The sequence below is a fragment of the Carcharodon carcharias genome, chromosome 10 (genome assembly GCF_017639515.1).
Source record: "Carcharodon carcharias isolate sCarCar2 chromosome 10, sCarCar2.pri, whole genome shotgun sequence".
Lineage (NCBI taxonomy): Eukaryota > Metazoa > Chordata > Chondrichthyes > Lamniformes > Lamnidae > Carcharodon > Carcharodon carcharias.
The window spans coordinates 71,695,735-71,715,472 of NC_054476.1; the positions used below are offsets into that span (position 1 = coordinate 71,695,735).

General features: G+C 41.3%; 1 protein-coding gene across 4 annotated transcripts in view; it reads left to right on the plus strand.

Moving 5' to 3' along the window:
- LOC121283400 (potassium voltage-gated channel subfamily KQT member 1) overlaps positions 1-19,738 on the plus strand; it is a 763,328-nt gene that overhangs the window by 261,800 nt on the left and 481,790 nt on the right. For 3 of the 4 annotated variants that reach the window (XM_041197951.1, XM_041197954.1, XM_041197953.1), the window contains exons 9-13: positions 6,843-6,938; positions 10,658-10,774; positions 11,086-11,233; positions 15,371-15,397; positions 16,819-16,881. In XM_041197951.1, coding sequence (XP_041053885.1) covers positions 6,843-6,938; positions 10,658-10,774; positions 11,086-11,233; positions 15,371-15,397; positions 16,819-16,881 — 451 coding nt within the window. The remainder of the gene's footprint in view (positions 1-6,842; positions 6,939-10,657; positions 10,775-11,085; positions 11,234-15,370; positions 15,398-16,818; positions 16,882-19,738) is intronic. The other variant, XM_041197952.1, reaches the window with a different exon arrangement.

The window sequence follows — 19,738 nt, forward strand, 5'->3', positions numbered from 1 at the left end:
AATGATCCCTGCGGAATGCCGCTGGGGGGGTGAAGGGAAGATGTGTTTGGTAGTGGCATCATGCTGGAGTTGGTGGAAATGGTGGAGGATGATCCTTTGAATGCGGAGGCTGGTGGGATGATAAGTGAGGACAAGGGGGACCCTATCATGGTTCTGGAAGGGAGAGGGAGGTATGAGGGCGGATGTGTGGGAGATGGGCCGGACACGGTTGAGGGCCCTGTCAACCATCACGGTTTCCCCACGTGGTTTCCCCACTGTAGGGGAATCCGCATTGGGAGCAGCAAATGCAGTTGACCATGTGACTGTATTGACCAATCGCTACAAAGCACTGGCTTCTTGGATAATTGGAAGTCTAGAGCTCGAGGTGATTGAAAAAGCACACATGGTGTTAGTGCTCTGTTCTTAGTTCCAATAAACTACCAGTGTTTGTTCAGTTAAACAGTCTCTCTGCCTCTATTGTTTCAAGCACCAACTAATATGTTAATATTAAGGGCGCAGCTCACATTTGCTTGATAAGCGAACCTGATAACCTAAAACATAAAATTGGCAACAAAGATAAACTGGATCAATTAACGCCAATCAAGAAAGCCACGGTAAGCCAGCCACGTTACTTCGCCACTACATTGAAGCTGTTTGAAAGCACAATCTACTTAGTCATCGAGTATGCTGCAGTTTGGGCATCTTGAACCGTTCGACCTCATTTCCGATGACTGGTCTCATTATGTCAAACAGGGCAGAATTTTACATTCAGTGTGCAGGCGTGCACCCAACATGCTGGAACGTAAAATGACATTGGGCGTGCATCCCAGCGTCATTGCAAAGTCGCATGATATTTTGTTCAGCGGGCGTGCGCCGGAGTCAGCTGCGCACCTGCCGATAATTGAAAGGCTTATTAAGGCCATTAACCTGAATTTTACGTTGTCCATCCAAACTTACGGTTAGCGGGCAGGCGAAAAGGCCAAGCGGCCTTAACGCTTTTCAGGAAACCTCATCCACGAGCAAGATGAGGTTTCCTAGAGCTATTACAAATTAAATAAAAAGTTTCATTTGAAATTTAAAACATGTCCCGTCTCATGTGACACAGTCACATGAAGGGATATATTTCATTGAATTTTTTGCTCTTTATTAATTTTTTCAAATAACGCTTCAATCTCCCTGAGGCAGCTTCATGCCTCAGGGAGATTGGAGCACGCTTTTGCATGCATGCGCGAACTGCGCACTAGGCCCAGTTCTCCCTCCTCCCCCCGCCTGCACAGATAGCACTCGCTACTGCTTGTGGTCCACGGAGTGCGGGCCTCAATTGGCCCACCCGCGTGAAACCGTGGTGTAGAGCCAATCACAGGCAGCGGTCGGCTCCACGACCACCCCTCCTGCTCCCGCCAAGTTTGCCCATCGAATGGAAAATCCTGGCCCTAGCATTCTTCTTTACTGCTGACGGCATCATGGAGGAGGACAAGAAGAGGGCGATTCTTGTCCGCAAATGGGAGCAACACATATGGGCTGATCCACAGCCTCACGTCACCAAATGCCCCAGCTATGGAGACTTTTGACAAGTTAGTAAATATTGTCAAAAACCACCTGAAGCCAAAGCCCTCAGTCAAGATGCAACGTTTTAAATTCAATTTGAGGAATAAGAGATAATCACTGGCTATGTATCTGCTTTAAAGGGATTAATGCAATATTGTAAGTTCAGAACTTCAATTAATGACATGTTGAGAGACGAAATGGGGGACGATGCTATTTAAAAGCAATTGCTATGTGAAACTAATCTAGACTTCAGTAAGGCATTAGAATTGGCAACAGCCATCGAGGGCATTGTTAGAGACTTGGAGGCGATAAAAGATACACAAAATGGCACCGTCCATATTGTAGGGCAGGAAGGGCCGGTGACAAAAGGCATGAAAACGTCGGACTTCGCAGAAAGGTTGGAAACGCCCGGTATGTACAGACCATTGAAGAACAACAGTACTACAGTGAAAATCCATGATATTAATGAGAGAATTGCATCCAGGCAACCTGCAGGCGATCGACAATTCAGAAATATTGAACACTTTTTCTGCCCCCACAATGCAACATTGTAACGATAGGCTGAGACAGCATTTTAAAAATAAAGGTAGAAATCATGAAATCTGTCTCGTTGAAGAGCCAGAGGAATCAGAATCTGATACCTATTCATGAAAGTGGGTAGAACTGAGCTAATCCAGGTAGTCATTAGAATCAATGAACAATCCATCAAGATGGAGGTCGATCCTGGGGCATCAATGTCTGTCATAGGAGAACATACGTTCAGATGCTTGAATAAATGAGTCCATCCTTTAATTTTGGAAGAATCAGGCACTAAATTAAAACTATATACAGGAGAAGAAATAAGAGTGAAAGGGACATGTCAAGGCCTGGTGCATTATGGGGATCAGTCTGTAAATTTACCCCTTATATTAGTAACTGGGGTGGGACCCAGTTTAATAGGTCTCAACTAGCTCAAAAAGGTTAAATTGCCGAGATTTTTCAAATCAGAACGAGAAACTTACAGGAATTGTTACAAAAGTACGCTTCCATTTTCAGTGACGAGCTAGGAAGGATTCATGGGCTGCAGGCCAAAATCCACATGGACACTAATTCAACCCCCAGATTTATCAGAGCCAGACCAGTCCCTGATGCTCTATGGGTCAAGGTTGAGACCAAGCTAAACAGGCTAGAAAAGTTGGGTATCTTACAACTGGTGCAATTTTCCGAGTGGGCAGCACCCATAGTGCCCGTACTGAAGCCAGACCAAGGTGTTCACTTATGCGGTGACTGTGAGTTAACTGTAAACAGAGTGGCCAAACTTGATAGACACTCAATACCGAAGGTTGAGGAATTATATCGAAATTGGCAGGGGTCAGCGCACATTCAAAACTCGACCTGAGCCACGCCTACCAGCGGGTAGAGTTGGAAGAAGGCTCTAGGGAATTCATGACCATCAAAACACATCGAGGATTATGTCAATATACTCGACTATCCTTTGGGGTCTCATCGGCATGTGCTATTTTCCAGCATACCATGGAAAATCTGCTTCAGGGACTGCCCCATGTCGTTGTTTATCGGGATGATGTCTTAGTCACTGGACTAACTGATGAAGAATACTTAGCTAATTTGGAGGATGTGACGAAATGCTTCTCACATAGCAGGGGTATGCTTGAAACGAGAGAAATGTGTTTTCCAAGCCAAGCAGGTAGTTTACTTGGGGGCCATGACCCAAAGAAATAATTGATTTTAACTTGCAATGCATCCTTTTATGGAGTAGGGGCTGTACTTTCACATCAGATGGTGGGCGGTTATACTTCTCGCACACTCAGTACTGCAGAGCGATGATATTCTCAAATTGAGAAGGAGGGCTTGTCTGTTCTGTTTGATGTTCGGAAATTCCATCAATATCTCCACGGTCGCTATTTTCACTTTATATCTGACCACAAGCCTCTGCTGGGATTATTTGGAGAGGATAAGGCTATACCCCCATCGCATCTGCTCACATCCAGAGGTGGGCACTGATGTTGGCTGCTTACAATTACACTTTTATTCAGAATCAGGAAGCCAGGTGGCACATGCTGATGGGCTGAGCCACCTCCCCCTGCCAGATAACAACTTGAATGTTCCAATTCCCCAGTAACTTGCCTTAGTGCTAAATTTTTTGGATTCCTCCCCTGTCCAGGCCAAACAAATCCATGAGTGGACAAGCCAAGATCCACTTATATCTCATGTCCGGGAACAGGTCTTAAATGGATGGTCAGGCAAGCCAAAGTCTGATGACATGAAGCCCTATTTCAGTTGCAGATATGAGCTCACCTGCCAGGACAGCATATTGCCCTGGGGAACAAGGGTTACCATGGTCCTAACACATAAAAACAAGGAAGTCAAGGATTATAGAGAACAGGCAGGAGAGTAGAGTTAAGGCCACAATCAAACCCGCCATGATCTTATTGAATGGATGGACAGGCTCAATGGGCCAAATGGCCTACTCCTGCTCCTATTTCTTATAACCTTATGGTGAAAGTGAAGCAGTGATCTATAGAGTCCTGGTGCATTTGGCCTGGTGAAGGTGAGACAGTGATGTTTACAGTCCTGATTGCAATCTTTCAATACTCATTGGTACAGGAGTAGTACAGGAGTGTATAATGTTATGCTAATGCTAATGTTATTTGGCTATTCAGAAAAAGGGGAGAGAAATAAACCAAGAAACTACAGGATAGTCAGCCTAACATTGGTGATAGGGAAGTTACTGGAAATTAATTTCAGGGACAAAATAAATTATAATTTGGAAAGTCAGGAGTTAATTAATGAGTGGTAAAGGTGATGCAGAGATTTGCTCAAGGCAAATCGTGTCTGTCTAACGTGATTGAATTCTTTGATGATAGAGTGGTTTGATCAAGTTAGCACAGTCAATGTTGTATATGTGGACTTTAGGAAGGCTTTTAACAAATGTCTCATAGGTGATTTATTAATAGAATGGAAGCCAATGAAATTAATGGGAAAGTGGTGACATAGAAAAAGAATTGGCTTAGTGATAGGAAATAAAGGGCGGAAGTGGACGGATGCTTTTCAGACTGGGAGGTGATTTGCAGTGGTATTCCCCAAGGTTTAGTTTTAGGTCCATTACACTGTGATTTTTATAAGCGACCTAGGTTCGGTTGTGAGGAGCACCATTACAAAGTATGCAGATGATACAAAACTTTGCCATGTAGTTAATCAAGATGATAATCTTCAGAATAACATAGGATGGTGAAATGAACAGAAGCATGACAGATGGTATTCAACGCGAAGACACGTAAAGTGATGCCTGTTGGGAGGACAAATATAGCAAGACAGTATGCTGCAAAGAGCATGATTTTGAAAAGCGCACATGAACAGAAAGCCCTCAGTTCCATATAGACAAATCCGTTAAGGTGGCAGGGTGAGTTAGTAAGGTGTTTAAAAAAATCACACTAGAACCCTGATTAGGCCTCAGCTGAAGTAGTATGAACAATTCTGGGCACCACACTTCAGGAAAGATGTAAAGGGCTTAGAAAAGGCACAGATGAAGTTTACTAGTATGTTACCGAGGAGGAGGGATTTCAGGTATCAGGAGAGGTTGTAAAGGTTCTCCTTGGAACTGTGAAGAATAGTCGATGACCCAATAGAGGTTTTCACTATGATGAGAGCTTTTGACAGAGTAAATATGGGGGGAAAAATTTTCCTCTGGCAGGTGAGTCAATAACTAGAAGTCATGAATTCATAATCATTGGGAAAAGACCTGGCAGCAAGATGAGGAGACATATTTTGACTGGGATGGTTGTTGGGAGCTGAAAAAATCATGGAAGCTGATTCCATAAATAACCTGACAGGTACTTGAGGATGAGTAACTTACAGGGTTATAGACAAAAAGCGAGATGTGGGACTAAACATGACTGGCCTTTCAAAGAGCTAGTACAGACATGCTGAGCTCAATGGCTCCTTCTGTGCTGTAAATTTTTATAATTCTATGTTCTTGGCCTGGTAAAGGTGAGGCAGTGAAGTGTAGAAAAAGATGTGTATAAAAGCTCTTCCATTGATACCGGTGCTGTTATATCTCCCTACTGCTGCTTTGAGTTATTTCTAGGTATCCAACTGCTCTCTGTAGATTTATTTATTCATACAAACTAGAATGAACAGGAAATGATAGATTCAGCCTGTCCCTTGTCCTGTCTCATGCATCACAACGCATTTACCCACCAGAAAGCCACATAATTTCCTGGGCAATGTGAACAATCAGATAAAAATCCAGGCAAATTAGAGGAAAATATTTGAAAAGTTCCTATTTGATTCCACTGGGTTGTCAAATCATCGGTGTAGATCACATTAACCCAGAATATACAGTATTCCACCATGTAATCTCTGCCCCTGCCAGAAACAGATCCAAATCTTGCTCAAAGAATTCGGCATATCAATGTTTGCTGTTTTAGCTGGCCAGCTTGTTCCATAGGCCCAAGAAAGTTTAGGATTTTGATGACATTCCCTTTAGCTATGCTTCTCATTGGTCACCTTCCAATGTGCCTGTGGCTGATTTGGCATGCAATAATTTTTAAAAAAAATATCTATTTTCATCTTCCAATTTTCCCACTGCTTTCCTTGAGGCACAGATCTACAGGCTCCAGCCAAATCTACAGCCAATCATTTCCTTACCTCAGGGCGATTGAAGGCATTCCAGAACCTCTTCCATCTAGTTGAGATCAGACAAATCAGCACTTGAACCTATGGCTTTCCTGGTCCATACAGCTCAGCTTCATGTTTGCAAGCACATTCCAAACTAGAACAAGGAATTCAGGAGAAAGTTCTATATCCAGACTGGTCAGGAAGTGGAACTTACTACTTTATGGAATCGTTGAGGCAAATAACATAGATGCATTTAAAGGGAAGCTAGATTAGCACTTGACAGAAAAAGGAATGGAAGGTTATGCAGGTAGGGTCAGATGTAGAGTGGTGGGAGGAGGCTCAAGTGGAACACAAATACTAGCATTTCCCAAAAACAGGAAATGCTGGAAAAACTCAGCAGGCCTAACAGCATCTGTGGAGAGAAAAACGGAGTTAATATTTCGAGTCCGTATGAAGAGTCATAAGGACTCGAAATGTTAACTCCGTCTCTTTCTCTCCACAGATGCTGCTAGGTCTACTGAGTTTTTCCAGCATTTTCTGTTTTTGTTTCAGATTTCCAACATCTGCAGTATTTTGCTTTTATACCAGCATTGACCAGTTGGACTGAATGACCTGTTTTTGTGCTGCACATCCCATGTAATTCAACTGGGGAAGCCAGCACAAATGATTTGACCTGATTTTCTCTTGTGCCATTCCAGGGGATTCTGGGTTCAGGGTTTGCTCTCAAGGTCCAACAGAAACAACGACAAAAGCATTTTAACCGTCAGATTCCAGCAGCTGCATCCCTCATTCAGGTATGTCATGGTCAGCTGCAAGCTGAACAGAATCCAATGTTGCAACATTCAGGGAGCCAATCATGAGTGGCGATTTTCAGTCAAAATCTATATTGGCTTTGAACTTGGCCTCTTAAATTAATGTTATTGTTTGAATGTTTACCTTTGGGATTTTTTTTCCCAATCAGTAGATCTTTCCAGAAACTTTAGAAATTGTAACTTTTTTCTGAGGTAGGATTGCAACAACCTACTTTAAGTTGAAAATTGTAGCCCACATGATATTGAAGGAAGTTCAAGTCAATTTAATTTGTTTTTTAAAGAGCTACTTTATTGTCATCATGCAGCACACAAACGATTTGCGAGTATATTGTAATCAACAACAGTACATAAAACCAAGTCATTTTGCAAGATCATAAATTTCATGTTGTATGAAGCTTGCCAGATGTAGCTCCTTAATGCATCGCAGATGTCTTTTTTAAATGCTCCCATGATAGACTGTCACCACTTCCTGATACTGCACACAAATTTAGGGAAGGATTGGTGTACAGGGAAGTGAAGTTCAGTAATGTGGGAAGAGAAGAAATATTTGTGCTATTAGAAATATTGGCTCAGTACTTGTGGAACCGTTCAAAAATTTCTTCAAGACATGCTTATGTTTAAACACTTGATTAACTGGAAGGTCTTGTGGAATGTGGTCGGAGTAGATTCATGTATGTATACCTCATCTACAGCTGGAGCAGAAGGGAAAGTAAGAGGAAGATAAAGGGATGGGGTTCAATGGGATGAATACAAGGACATGTAATTTGTTAAAAGGATGATCAGAGGGAAAAGAAATGACCACTAGGAAAGGCATAGCTGCAGATTTGAAATATAAGAGCAAGAGATTATTTATATCTTTCACAGTAAGAGGTTAATCAAAGAAGGGATGAGAAGTTTAAAAGGTATAATACTGTGCTGGGAGACTAAAAGATACCTGCCCCTCTCCAAAAAAAAATCCAGCAGCCTTCCCGTGTAAGCCATTTTGTTGTTCTTCTGCCGCAGCTATGTGAGAGTCTGGGAGAGCTCCTGTGGTATTTCAGGGATATTTCTCAACGTGAGCTACCTGCCTCAGCAGCCAAAATCTCACCCTCGGGCTTAGAAACCCAATTCAAATGAGTCAAATTTGCATATGATACTAAGCTGGGAAGGGCGGTGGAATCTAGAGAAAGCTCAGAAATCATGTGATAGTTGGGCAAAATCTGTATCTGGGCTGAGCAATGGGGAGTTAATTACTCGTGTAAAGTGGTCCCCATTGAAGGAAAATTGGGCTGCATACACACTCTGGAAATCAAGGTGAAATAGCCAAAGACAAAGTTGAAAAAAACCTAGAAGTCATTGCAGACTTGATGCTGAACATACCCATCCAATGCTGAGCCATGACATCAATAAATCCATTTCAATGTTGAACTTTAAAGTCAAATAGTCAAAAAGAGGAAGTCATGGTCAAACCCACTCAGTGTTCTGATCAGACTAAAACTAGAGTAATGTATCCAGCTCTGAGCACTGAGGCACAAGGGACAACAAACACAAGTTGGTGGCACTGTAAAAAAAAATCCAAAAGATTAATTATCTCATCTGAGTTTTGAACCTTGAAAGGTTACATTTGAGAGGTAATCTTACAGAGATATACAGAGTAGTTAAGCAAAGGATCAGGCAAGGTAAGCCTAGGCAACTACTTTAAATTAAATTATTAAAGTATAGCACAGATTCACACATTCAAAGTGATGGTTACTGCTCTACATTGAATGGACATGTTATGGATATGTAGGAAAGTATGTTGTGAAGAGGACAAAAGGAGGTTGCAGGTGGATATAGATAGGTGGTTGAGTGAGTGGGCAAAAATCTGGCAGTTGGAGTATAATGTAGGAAAATGGGAAGCTGTTTACTTTTGCAGGAAGAATAAAAAAAAAACGAGTATTACTTAAACGGAGAATGGCTGCCGAATTCCAAGGTGCAGATGGATCTAGATGTTCTAGTGTCACAAAATGTTAGTAGCAGGTACAGCAGTAATTAAGAAGGCTAATGGAGTGCTGTTCTTTATTATGAGAGGAATTGAAGTTGAAAGTAAGGATGTTGTGCTTCAGATGTACAGGGCATTGGTGAGGCCACATCTCGAATATGTCTGCAGTTTTGGTCTCCTTATTTAAGGAAGGATGTAAATGATTTGGAGGCAGTTCGGAGGAGGTTTACTAGATTAATACCTGGAATGACTGGGTTGTCTTATGAGGAAACGTTGGACAGACTGGACTTGATTCCACTGGAGTTTAGAAGAGTAAGGGGTCAATTGATTGAAGTATATAAGATCCTGAATGGTATTGACAAGGTGGACATGGAAAAAATGTTTCCTCTTGTGTGTGAGTCTAGAACGAGGAGGCACTGTTTTAAAATTAGGGGTCACTCTTTTAGGACAGAGGCAAGGAGAAACCTTGTCTCTCAGCGGGTTGTGCGACTTTGGAACTCTCTGCCTCCAAAGGCGGTGGAGGTGGGGTCATTGAATATTTTTAAGGCAGAGGTAGATTCTTGTTAGGCGAGGGAATCAAACGTTATCGGAGGTAGATGGAATGTGGAACTCAAAATATGAAAAGATCAGCCATAATCTTATTGAATGGTGGAGCAGGTTCGAGGGACCCAATGGCCTACTTCTGCTCCTATTTCGTATGTTCCATTGTTCCTTGGCCTCTTTCAACTTTGATAGTTGGTATTTCAACACCATCATAGGCAGGATTTTTCACTGAGCAGGCGTGCTTGACCTGCTTGAGTGTAAAATGACGCACGATGACATCAGGCGAGTGTCCTGTGCACGATATTTCGATCGGCAGGCGTGTGCAGGAGTTGGCAGCGCAGCCACCGACAATTAAAAGGCTTATTAAGGCCATTAACAATGTAATTGAATTACATTTTTCACTGCCCATGCAACCTTACAGTTGATGGGCAGGCGAAAAGGCCGAGTGGCCTTTGCATTTTTTGCAAAATCTCATCCACGGGCAGGATGCGGCTTCAATCCATCATTAAAAAAAATTTCATCCTAATTTCTAACGTCTCCCTGCTCATGTGACAAAGTCACATGAGGGGACATGTTTTTTAAATATTTTTAAAATCTTTATTTTTAATTTTCAAAACTCTTCATCTCCCTGAGGCAGCTATGTGTCTCAGTGAGCTTTTCCAGCACGCAACTGTGCATATGCATGAACTTGTGCTCTTGCTCTCCTCCCCCCACCGCACAGGCAGCGCTGCTGCATGTGTTTCATGCTCGGTGGGCATTAATTGGCCCGCCAGTGTGAAATCACGTTCCAGCCCTGATCGCAGGCGGCCGTCGGCTTCCCGACCACTCCCACCCACTGCTGCAGAGCCCGCCCAACGAGGACAAAATTCTGCCCATATATTTCGGAATATGTAAATTTAGGATTGATATCAGGAAATTCTTCTTCTCTCTATTTGCCATGATAGAGGAATGAATAAACCTGTGAATCATCAGAGTTTGCAAACTTTTCTCCCCTGACAGAATTTTAGCCACATAGCAAAATGGTTTATTCTGAAACCATTTTCAACAAATTGAGTCAAGATAACTAAGCCTGTGAAAATCAGTCTTCGTCACAAGTAAATGTACAGTAGTTCTTTTGCTCAGTTACTAATGCACAGGAAACATTTAAGCCCTTCCAAAGAGATAGATTAAACAGCTTTGTTGGTATTATTTCTTTCAGACATCATGGAGATGCTATGCAGCAGAGAACTATGAATCTGCAACGTGGAAAATGTATGTGCGACAACCTGTCAAAAGTTATGGTCCATCTCCAAGCCCAAAGCCAAAGAAATTAGTGGTAATTACCATCTTCCCATTGTCTTTATTTTCTTTGTTATCTCCTCCCTTTTCACATGTTTTTTCTTTTTATGTTCCCACTTCCCTTTTCTCTTTTCATCATTTTCTAATACATCAGTGGGAGCCAGCTTTCACTTGGACAAATCTGATCTCCATTTTTACCTCATTAAAGTCTCCCGCTTCCATCTGCACAAGGTTGTTTGAGCCTTGTCCCCGGGTGTTTACTGACTGTGTGTCGTGCAAACATTGACACCTGTCTTACAAGCCTGATGTTAAAGTTGTAAAGAAATTGTTGACTGCTTGCACTTTCAGGGTAAAAAAAAGAAGCTCAAAGTTGATAAAGACAATGGATTGAACTCTGAGAAGTCACTGAACGTGCCTAACATCACTTACGACCATGTCGCTGACAAGGATGACAGGAAATCTGAAAACTCAAATATTGATGGATGCGATTCATCAGGTAAGAGAGAGATATGAATGAGATTTGACAACCCTTGCCCAGTTAGCTGGTCCAACAAAAGATTTCTCAGGTAGACAGTTTGCTGCCTGTTATCAAGCTTGCAGAAAAAGAGAATGGAAATTTGGAACTCTCTCAGTCCAAGAAGCTTCGGCAATTAGAGCTTTCAAGACTGAGCTCGAAAAATTTTTGCTAAATAAAAGTATCCAGGGATATGGAGCTAAGAGGAGAAAATAATGTTGAGGTAGAGACTAGCCATTGTTTAATTGAGTGGCGCGCAGGCTCAAGGGACCAGATGACCCACTCCAGTTCACAATGTTACTGTGATACAGGTGATTCAGAACAAACTTTGCCAGTTGTTCTTTTTTAAACCCGCAATCTTGCGCTGTATTTTCAAGCAACTCTTTGATCTGTGTCTCTCAGCGCAGATATGCTCAGACTATCCTGAATCCAATACAATGTCCATGAAAATTTGAACAGTTGCAGTAACTTTGGTTTTCACCGATATTGTAAGATAAAGATGAGAATAAACAATCCATGCAATTTAACAACCAAGTTATTAAAATACAGTGACAAGTCTCAAAAGTGTTTCAAAAGCTGGGACTGCTGCCTAGCTTTTGAGCTGTCACTGTAAATTTGTTGGCCTAATGGATTATCCTATAAAATTGCATTCTGATTTCTGTACTATTACAGGTTAAAAGAAGGTGCAGCACCAGTCTTTGAAAACAGTTCCAAAATACCCTGAAAATATTACAATCATGATATTTAACTTGATCATTTTAAAGTAACCTGCTTTTTAATTAAAAAGAACAGTGCAGCATTTGACAATTTAATACAATATATGTCGAACATCTGTATTATGGCCTAAATTATAAAATGTACAAAGGCATTTGATAACAATATAAACAAAATAAACTTATGGCAAATTATTAAATTGATAGTCATAAAATGAAATTTTGGAGCAATAGATGGTGTAGTGGGGGAATATATGCAGGGTAATTACATTTGGGTTGTCCACTGTATTCAGCAAGTCTGAGAGAATGGGGTAAATTGTCAACCTGCCAGCTGGGTGTAAAACAGGCACTGTGGATGGGCCACCTGGTATTGATGTCGAATGATTTTCATTACCATAGAAATGAAAAGTTTCCAGTTTTTACAATGGATCCTCAGTGCTATGAATGAGAGGGAAGTTGAAAATTTACCTTCGTATAAATGATCACACAGTGACTTCAACTTAAAGTAATGCCATAAGAACATCATGATGTGAATTCCTTAAACATCAAAGGGTGAGATTTCATCTCTGTCCTGCGTGTAATGAAATCATAGCCCTACTTATAAAGAATGCATTTACCAGTTGGTGCACAGAGGAAACTTTCTTCCAGTATGATGCTCCATGGAATGATGAAAGGTGCTATTGGATTTTTCTGCCCTTTGAGGTTGTGGAAACAAAACAAAATGTGGAAGGAAATGGAAAATGTGAAGTACTTCTGATCAGCCCAATCACGTGGACCTTTCTATGAGCTCTGGATTGGGGGTCAGCAACATGTGTGTCCCTGAAATGAGGCAAATGGAGGTTACTGGGTCCATTTTCTGAGAATGAAAGGACAGCAGAGGAACAGGGCAGCGTCTCATTCCATGCTATCCAGTCCAGGGAACAAATATTTTGAAGTCAAGGAATTATTTTTATTGTCTAGGTCAGCTGCACATAATGAAAGTGACTCCTTTTTGTATATTTTATGGAAACTTGTAAATATATATATATTTTAATGATCCTAGAAGTTGTTATGTATACTAACACACAAACATGAGATGCATTCCATGAAACCTCTTTATTTTAAATAAACCCTTCTGATCCCTGGTTAAATAGTGAACATTTTAATACATTAAGCATGCTGATGCTGATTTCACTCCATGGCATTTATTTCTAGGTAATATTTTTTATGATAGTGGGATATTTTATCAGGTAATCCAAAGGAGGCCTTTACAAGAACGGTCCCCACATGCCCTGGCCCTTATCTCCTTAACCCTAGTTAATGCTGTATTTATTTGCCATAGTCTTTCAATCACATTGTAAGATGTGTGACCTGATTTATATCTACATTATTCATGGCTGTCAACATTTCATAGATTCAGGTCATGCCATTTTTCAGGTTTATTTTCTACAATGAAAAATGGCAAACTACTTCACACTTTGAAACCATAAGCACACGCATCCAGATTTTTAGATATTAAGGAGAGAAGCCTGGCTTTGCCTACCTGGATAGGGTGCTTGATATGAGAGGCCTACAGATCAAATTTCTCATCACAGTTCGCTTCCAATTGATGTTGGAACAAAATTTCTAAAACATGTGTGAACCAGAACTGGATGAGGAAAATACCATGTTGAACCATTACTAAAATGGCTAAGAATGCTAATGCAGGTGGATAGATCATTACTGATAATGAATGGTTATGGAAAAGATTTTGTAAGTAACCCTTACTAAGTGCATTTTCATTAAAATGTAAAATTTGAACAGACTTCCCTGTGTAACAAATCTGGAATGCCATCAATTGGGTTGTATGCTTGCATGTAGCTAATCTTTCTGTTGTATTAGTAAAGATCACAAAGCAAAACCCTAAGTGGCCTTATCTGGAGTATGCATACAATTCAACTATGTACCTTACAAGCTCTGCTGTGGAAGTTCATCTAAACGTGGAGTTTGAGAGACTTTGGCCAGAATTTCCTCTTGTTGGGCCAGCCACCCGCCGCCCGCGATCGGCTCCACTCCACGATTTCACGGGGGCAGGCCAATTAAGGCTGGTCCTGTATGGATCGCGAGCGGCAGCGCTCAGCGCTGCTTGTGCAGCCGAGGGAAAGAGGGAGAGCGGGCCTGGCGAGCAGTTCATGCATGCATGCGAAAGAATGCTTCAATCTCTCTGAGGCACGGAGCTGCCTCTGGGAGATTGAAGTGCTTTTTAAAAAAATTAATGAAGACAGTGAAAATTTTAAAAAAACATGTCCCCTCATGTAACCCTGTCACATGAGCTGGGACATGTATTTAATTCAAAAATAAAGTTTTTAGTTAATGTTTATTTGCTTTAGGAAACCTCATCCTGCTCATGGATGCCGTTTCTGAAAAAATGTAAAGGCTGCTTGGCCTTTTCGCCTGACTGCCAACCGTTAGATTGGACGGGCAGAGTAAATTTGATTTTAATTAGCTTGTTAATGACCTTACTAGGCCTTTCAGTAATCGGTGGGCACGCAGCCAACATTGACATGTGCCCGCTGAATGAAATATGCGAGTGCGCGATGACATTGGGATGCACACCTGACATCATCACATGTCATATTACGCTCAGGCGTGTTGGCCACATGCCCGTAAGCTGAATATAAAATTCTGCCCTTTATCTCAGTGGACAGCCTTTGTGTATTGGGGCTGGTGGTGTCTCACCTTCTGATAATATGTGGAATCTTGCATCTTATTTGTAATCAACCATGCAACTGAGGAAGGTTGCATTGACTCCACAAGCAATGGGAAGTGAAGTTAAGGTGAAATCAGACCGCTTGGTTTGGGTTAGTAGACAATAGACAATGGAGAAGAAAAGGGAGTGAAAAAATGGGAATGGAAGAAAATGGACAAAGCATTGTTGGAGTAGAATGAAATAGACTGTAGGCATGATGAGGTGGGTCGGTGTATGGTGAAAGGAATAGATAAAGCAAGGGAAGACAGACAAAGTGTGGAGATGGATTGAAGAAAACGGCCATGGGCAAGTATAAATAGGGGGAAATAAGCAAAGAGGTAGAGATTACGAAGGAAAAAAATGGTTGCCAACCTCCTCAAACTTAATCATAACTGAGATATTTTATCAGCACAATTTAAACTATGGTTGATATTAACCCAGTCAAATATGCGTGGTTTTGCTATTCCACATAAATGGGATGAACTTTCTGCCATCTTCTTCATAAAAAGATAACTGAGAAACTCATATGACAATGACCATCATTGTTGAGTTGTAACACTTCAGGTGATTGTGCAATTGAGGATATGTTGTAATATTTTGAATGTGCACAACATTACTATTTTCTCTGACCTTTTTCTATCTTTCTCTGTCTGTGACATCTCCGTCTATAACCTCTCTCCCACTTCTGCAAGTATACAGGAAAAGCAAAGATGCTGAAAACAACTGGTAAGTTATTGGTTGACATGCGCTGTGGTTGTAGAAATGCTGTATTTTCTTTTAAACCTAGATGTGGGTAATGCTGTGAGTGACATCCTTTGTGACTATTGTCTTGGTGATTAGCTTAGAGTAGAGCTCTAGAAACCTGTGAATTTTAGTAACCAAACCAAGTAAAGTACACTAAGCATGCATTGACTTCTAAATGAATTTCAAAAGCAGGGTGTTGCATGTGATTTTGCTGTGTTGTCATTGAGTGCAAATATTGACTGCAGTGACAAGCTACATGAAGGAGGTAATATCTGCAGCAGGGGAGGTGCACGGAACTGAGAGTGTATTCTACTCAAAGTTGGAAGGGGCATCATTTAGCTAATATATACTATATATATATAGCTCAAAACTGAAGTCAGTATTTGTGATATTGTAGTTATTTGCTTAGTTTCTTTCAGAAAGAGGAAATAGTCCACCTCCCTATTTACTGTACAGTTTTGTCGGTGGTCAATTTAGATAGCCCAACTCCCATTTAAACCGTGGAGCCATCCCAAAGGTAGGCACTTGGACTCTGATGACATGGAAAAATTATGTTCTTGTTCCATTTTCATGGCTACCTCGCTGGCTAATTGGATACTAACTTAATAAAAGTGCCTTGATGTCTCAAATGCTTTTACATAATTCCTTTGGGGAAACCAGGGAACACCAGAATGTGGTAGACACCATCATGTACTGATTGTCATTTTAAGAAAAAATGTTGCTATTCCTAAAAAGAGGTTCCAACTGTAAGTTTTTCCTCTGAACTACGCATATTGCTCACCAGAGACAGGTGGTGATAAGCCATCGCCACATCTTCTCTGCCCCATCCTTTTGGTTAGTTGCCTTTGCAACAGTTTGTAGATCATATCTCACTACCAGGAGCACTTTCAAACCAGGTCCTCCTCTCCCTCCGCTGTTCTTAATTATGAAATGGTGTTTCCCCACCCCTTTCAAACTGGAGTCACTCTGAAAACAGCAAGTTTGCCAAATCCACCATCATGCCATTGTTTGTTGTCACTTGCCTGAAATTATTTCCCACATGTGGCTTTTCTGCAGTTAGTTGCATGCAAGGTTTTGTTCCCAGGACAATATGTATATGATTATTAAGAACTTAAGGCATTGTATACTGTAAATATATGGAAAATAGGTTCAACCTGTTCAACCACAAGGAAAAGCTCCCATGTATTGATTATCATTTCTTGATTTGCCTCTTTCCTTTATGCTGTCTCATTTCAAATTCTGTAATGATAAGAGTCGAATGGATTGAGGTGCAAAAAAAGCATTTCCTTCTGGGCAGGTATGAAGAAACTGTTTTCATTCTTTAATCTTTAATTAATGCTGTCTTTTTTCTTTTTATCTTTTCTTTTCCTAATCTCTGATTTCGTCTCTGGCTGGTGACCAAGTTCGCCAGCATTCTTGGGCTTCCTTTACTCCAATCTATTCCTTCAGCTTTCCTTCTCCTCAAGGTAATGACTAAGTTGGGTGAAATAATTTGATTTGATTCTAACAGAAACTCGAATCTTCACTGATCTTATTCAATGCAAATGTTCCCACACCCTGAATAGTTGAGAAATGTCTAGCTTGTAACTGATGCTGTGATACCAAGGGTGGAGTCTTGTTGAGGCATCAGAGAACTCACCTGCTGGCTGGAGAGTCAGCGAGAGATCCGTACTGCCTCTTTTTAGGAAAGCCTGGTGGAGGTCTTGCCTACTAAGAGCTGCTGGCCAATCAGGGGCCAGCAACTCCTGTTCTCAGCAGTGCCACAGGGCAGGCAGTAGCTGCTGCAGGAAAAACACCTACCTGAGTCCCAACATCACAGAGCGACCCAGGTCACAGTTAAGGTGGGGGGGGTGGGGGGAAGTGGGGCGGTGGCAGAGGGTTCGTGGATTGGTGTTCGCTGGAGAGGGGTGTAGGGGGGTCAGCAGCAAGGCCAGGGGGTTGCTCTTATCTGCCCCCCACTCCTTCCCAATTCAAGTCCCTCTATCGGGAACTGAGTGCTTTGACCAATGAACCCCACCCCCCTGCCCCAGAAGTGACAAGCTGGCCACACGTTTTTAGCTGTCATGCACAACATATTTTGACAGGCTCTCTTACAGCTGGGTTAATATCAGTGGAAGTAGGATAAAGCCCTTAAGTGATCATTAATTGGCCACTTAAGGGCCTTAATAGGCAGCGGGGCAGGAAGTCGACCATGGACCTCCCCACCCAGAACTTTATTCTGGCGAAGGCAGGAAGGTGGCAGGCTTCCGATATGCCACCACCCTGCCTAATTTAATGCCTTTCCCACCTCTAAGCTCGCCTCCAGAGAGAGCACAGATTCAACTGCCCCACAAGGTCTCCTGATGTTAAAGGTGATTCTCCTTACATAGCACAAGTTAAGAAGGTGACTGTGTGCTGAATACTGGTTCTCCCCAAAGTTAGCGGGTAACAGAGTCCAACAATTTTTACTGTCCAAATTTGTTTTAAGGTTCGTGAATTATGAATCTAATGATGAATTCTGCTGGTTTACAAATGTGGATCATTGGGGGATTGAAACTAATTAGATGGATCTGTGATTCTGTTATGAGATCCCCATTCATTTGATTCAGAGTACAAACTGATGCTTGTCTAACACCATAACACATTTTTCCAAAAGAACCAAAGTATTTAGAAAATGAATTATTGTTGTTTTGTAGGTAAATTTAGCTGTCACTCAGCGCCAGCAACATGATGAATGATCAGTTAGTCCGTTTTTTTTCTCTGTTGGATTGCTTGAGGGAGGAAGGCTAACCTGAACCCTGGGAGGATTTCCTGCTGTTTTTCATACAGTAAGAGGGGTGTACCTAAATCACCTGAATCAGCTGAGACCTTAGTTTATCAGCAACTCTCGTGATGTGGTACTATACTGGATTAAAATCCCGGAGAGGAGCTTCACCCCACAGCCTTCTGACTCAGATGCTACAAATTCTTAAGAAAGCTGACAGGAATTTTGTCAAAAGGTATAATCGAAAAAAAAGCTAAAATCTACATCCTTCATGCTATTGAACGCTTACGCCAAAATTTCCTGAGAATTTCAATAGCTTATGCTGGTATATAAAATAAATTAGAAACTAATATTAACATTTGGGGGCCACATTTATTTCTTCTTTTAGTTTCTCATTAGGTATGAAAATTCAAGTTTGAAACCATTGAATTTTCCTCCAAGCACAATAGGTACAGCATGTTTAAGAAAATGCAATCGTGGAAACTTTTCAGTGCTTGGTGTAACTCTGGTTGATTCTTTTAAAATGCACCCAAAGATCCAGAATATACAATGTAGGCCTTCAGTGAGGGGCAATGGTTTTAAAAATTGCTTTTTTAAAAAATCACATTAAAACAACATAAATATAGCTTTGGGTTCTGCTGTGCCTAAAATGTTGGATGTAAACATATGCCCATTAGAACGGGAAACCTCAGAGAAACTCACAGTCTTTAGTCTTTTGCGTGAGAAAATGGAGCTATGTGAATAAGCAGCCAAAGGTTTCACTGGAAGTTTCTTTGAGTCAGCTCACACGTCGAGGAAACTAGGCATAGCAAACAATCATTGCAAGTCATTTGTGCCTTGCATCTCCTGAATCTTTTGATCTGAAAATCAGCATTGGCACAAGTTTTCAGGATATTCCAGATCTCAAACCCTATCTATGGGGGAGGAGGGAGCTTGGGCTCAGCAGTGGGGTGGTAGGGTATTAGAAAGGAGTAAATTGTATAATTGTAAAGAAAGGGACTGGGCTAGTACAGAACTCATACGAAGACCTTTACTTGGTTATTCTAAAATCAACAAATGGATTGCATTGGGTGCACATTCATGAATCTTTTACGTAAATGCAATTTTTAACACTGACTCATATTGCTTGGTATGTCCACATTGCCTCACAGTGCTTGAAAAAGTAATTTATGACAGATGGCTAACATCAGACTAAATAAGGTAGATATCCAACCTTGTTGTACTTGTTCTTGTGAGAATAAAATGAGTACAATGAGATCTAATATTGGAGACTAATGTCCTGAGCCCTAAGCATGTCGGATGGACATCCATCCTAATATTGGACAGCTGCATGTGGAGGCATGGCAAGTGCTAGCAGTTTACACAGATTTAGATGAATCCCAAGGACCAATTGAAGACTTCCAATATGGCTCGCATTGGGGATTCATCAACCACTTCACCTGTTATGATGTGTGCCAGGCAGATCCAATCCACAAGGAAAACTTGGTCACGTTATCACAAGTTTTACAATTTGTATTTATTACGAGGAAGATGTGTGTACTGAATTCAGAAGTAATAAGTCCACCAAGACCTTTAGAGAT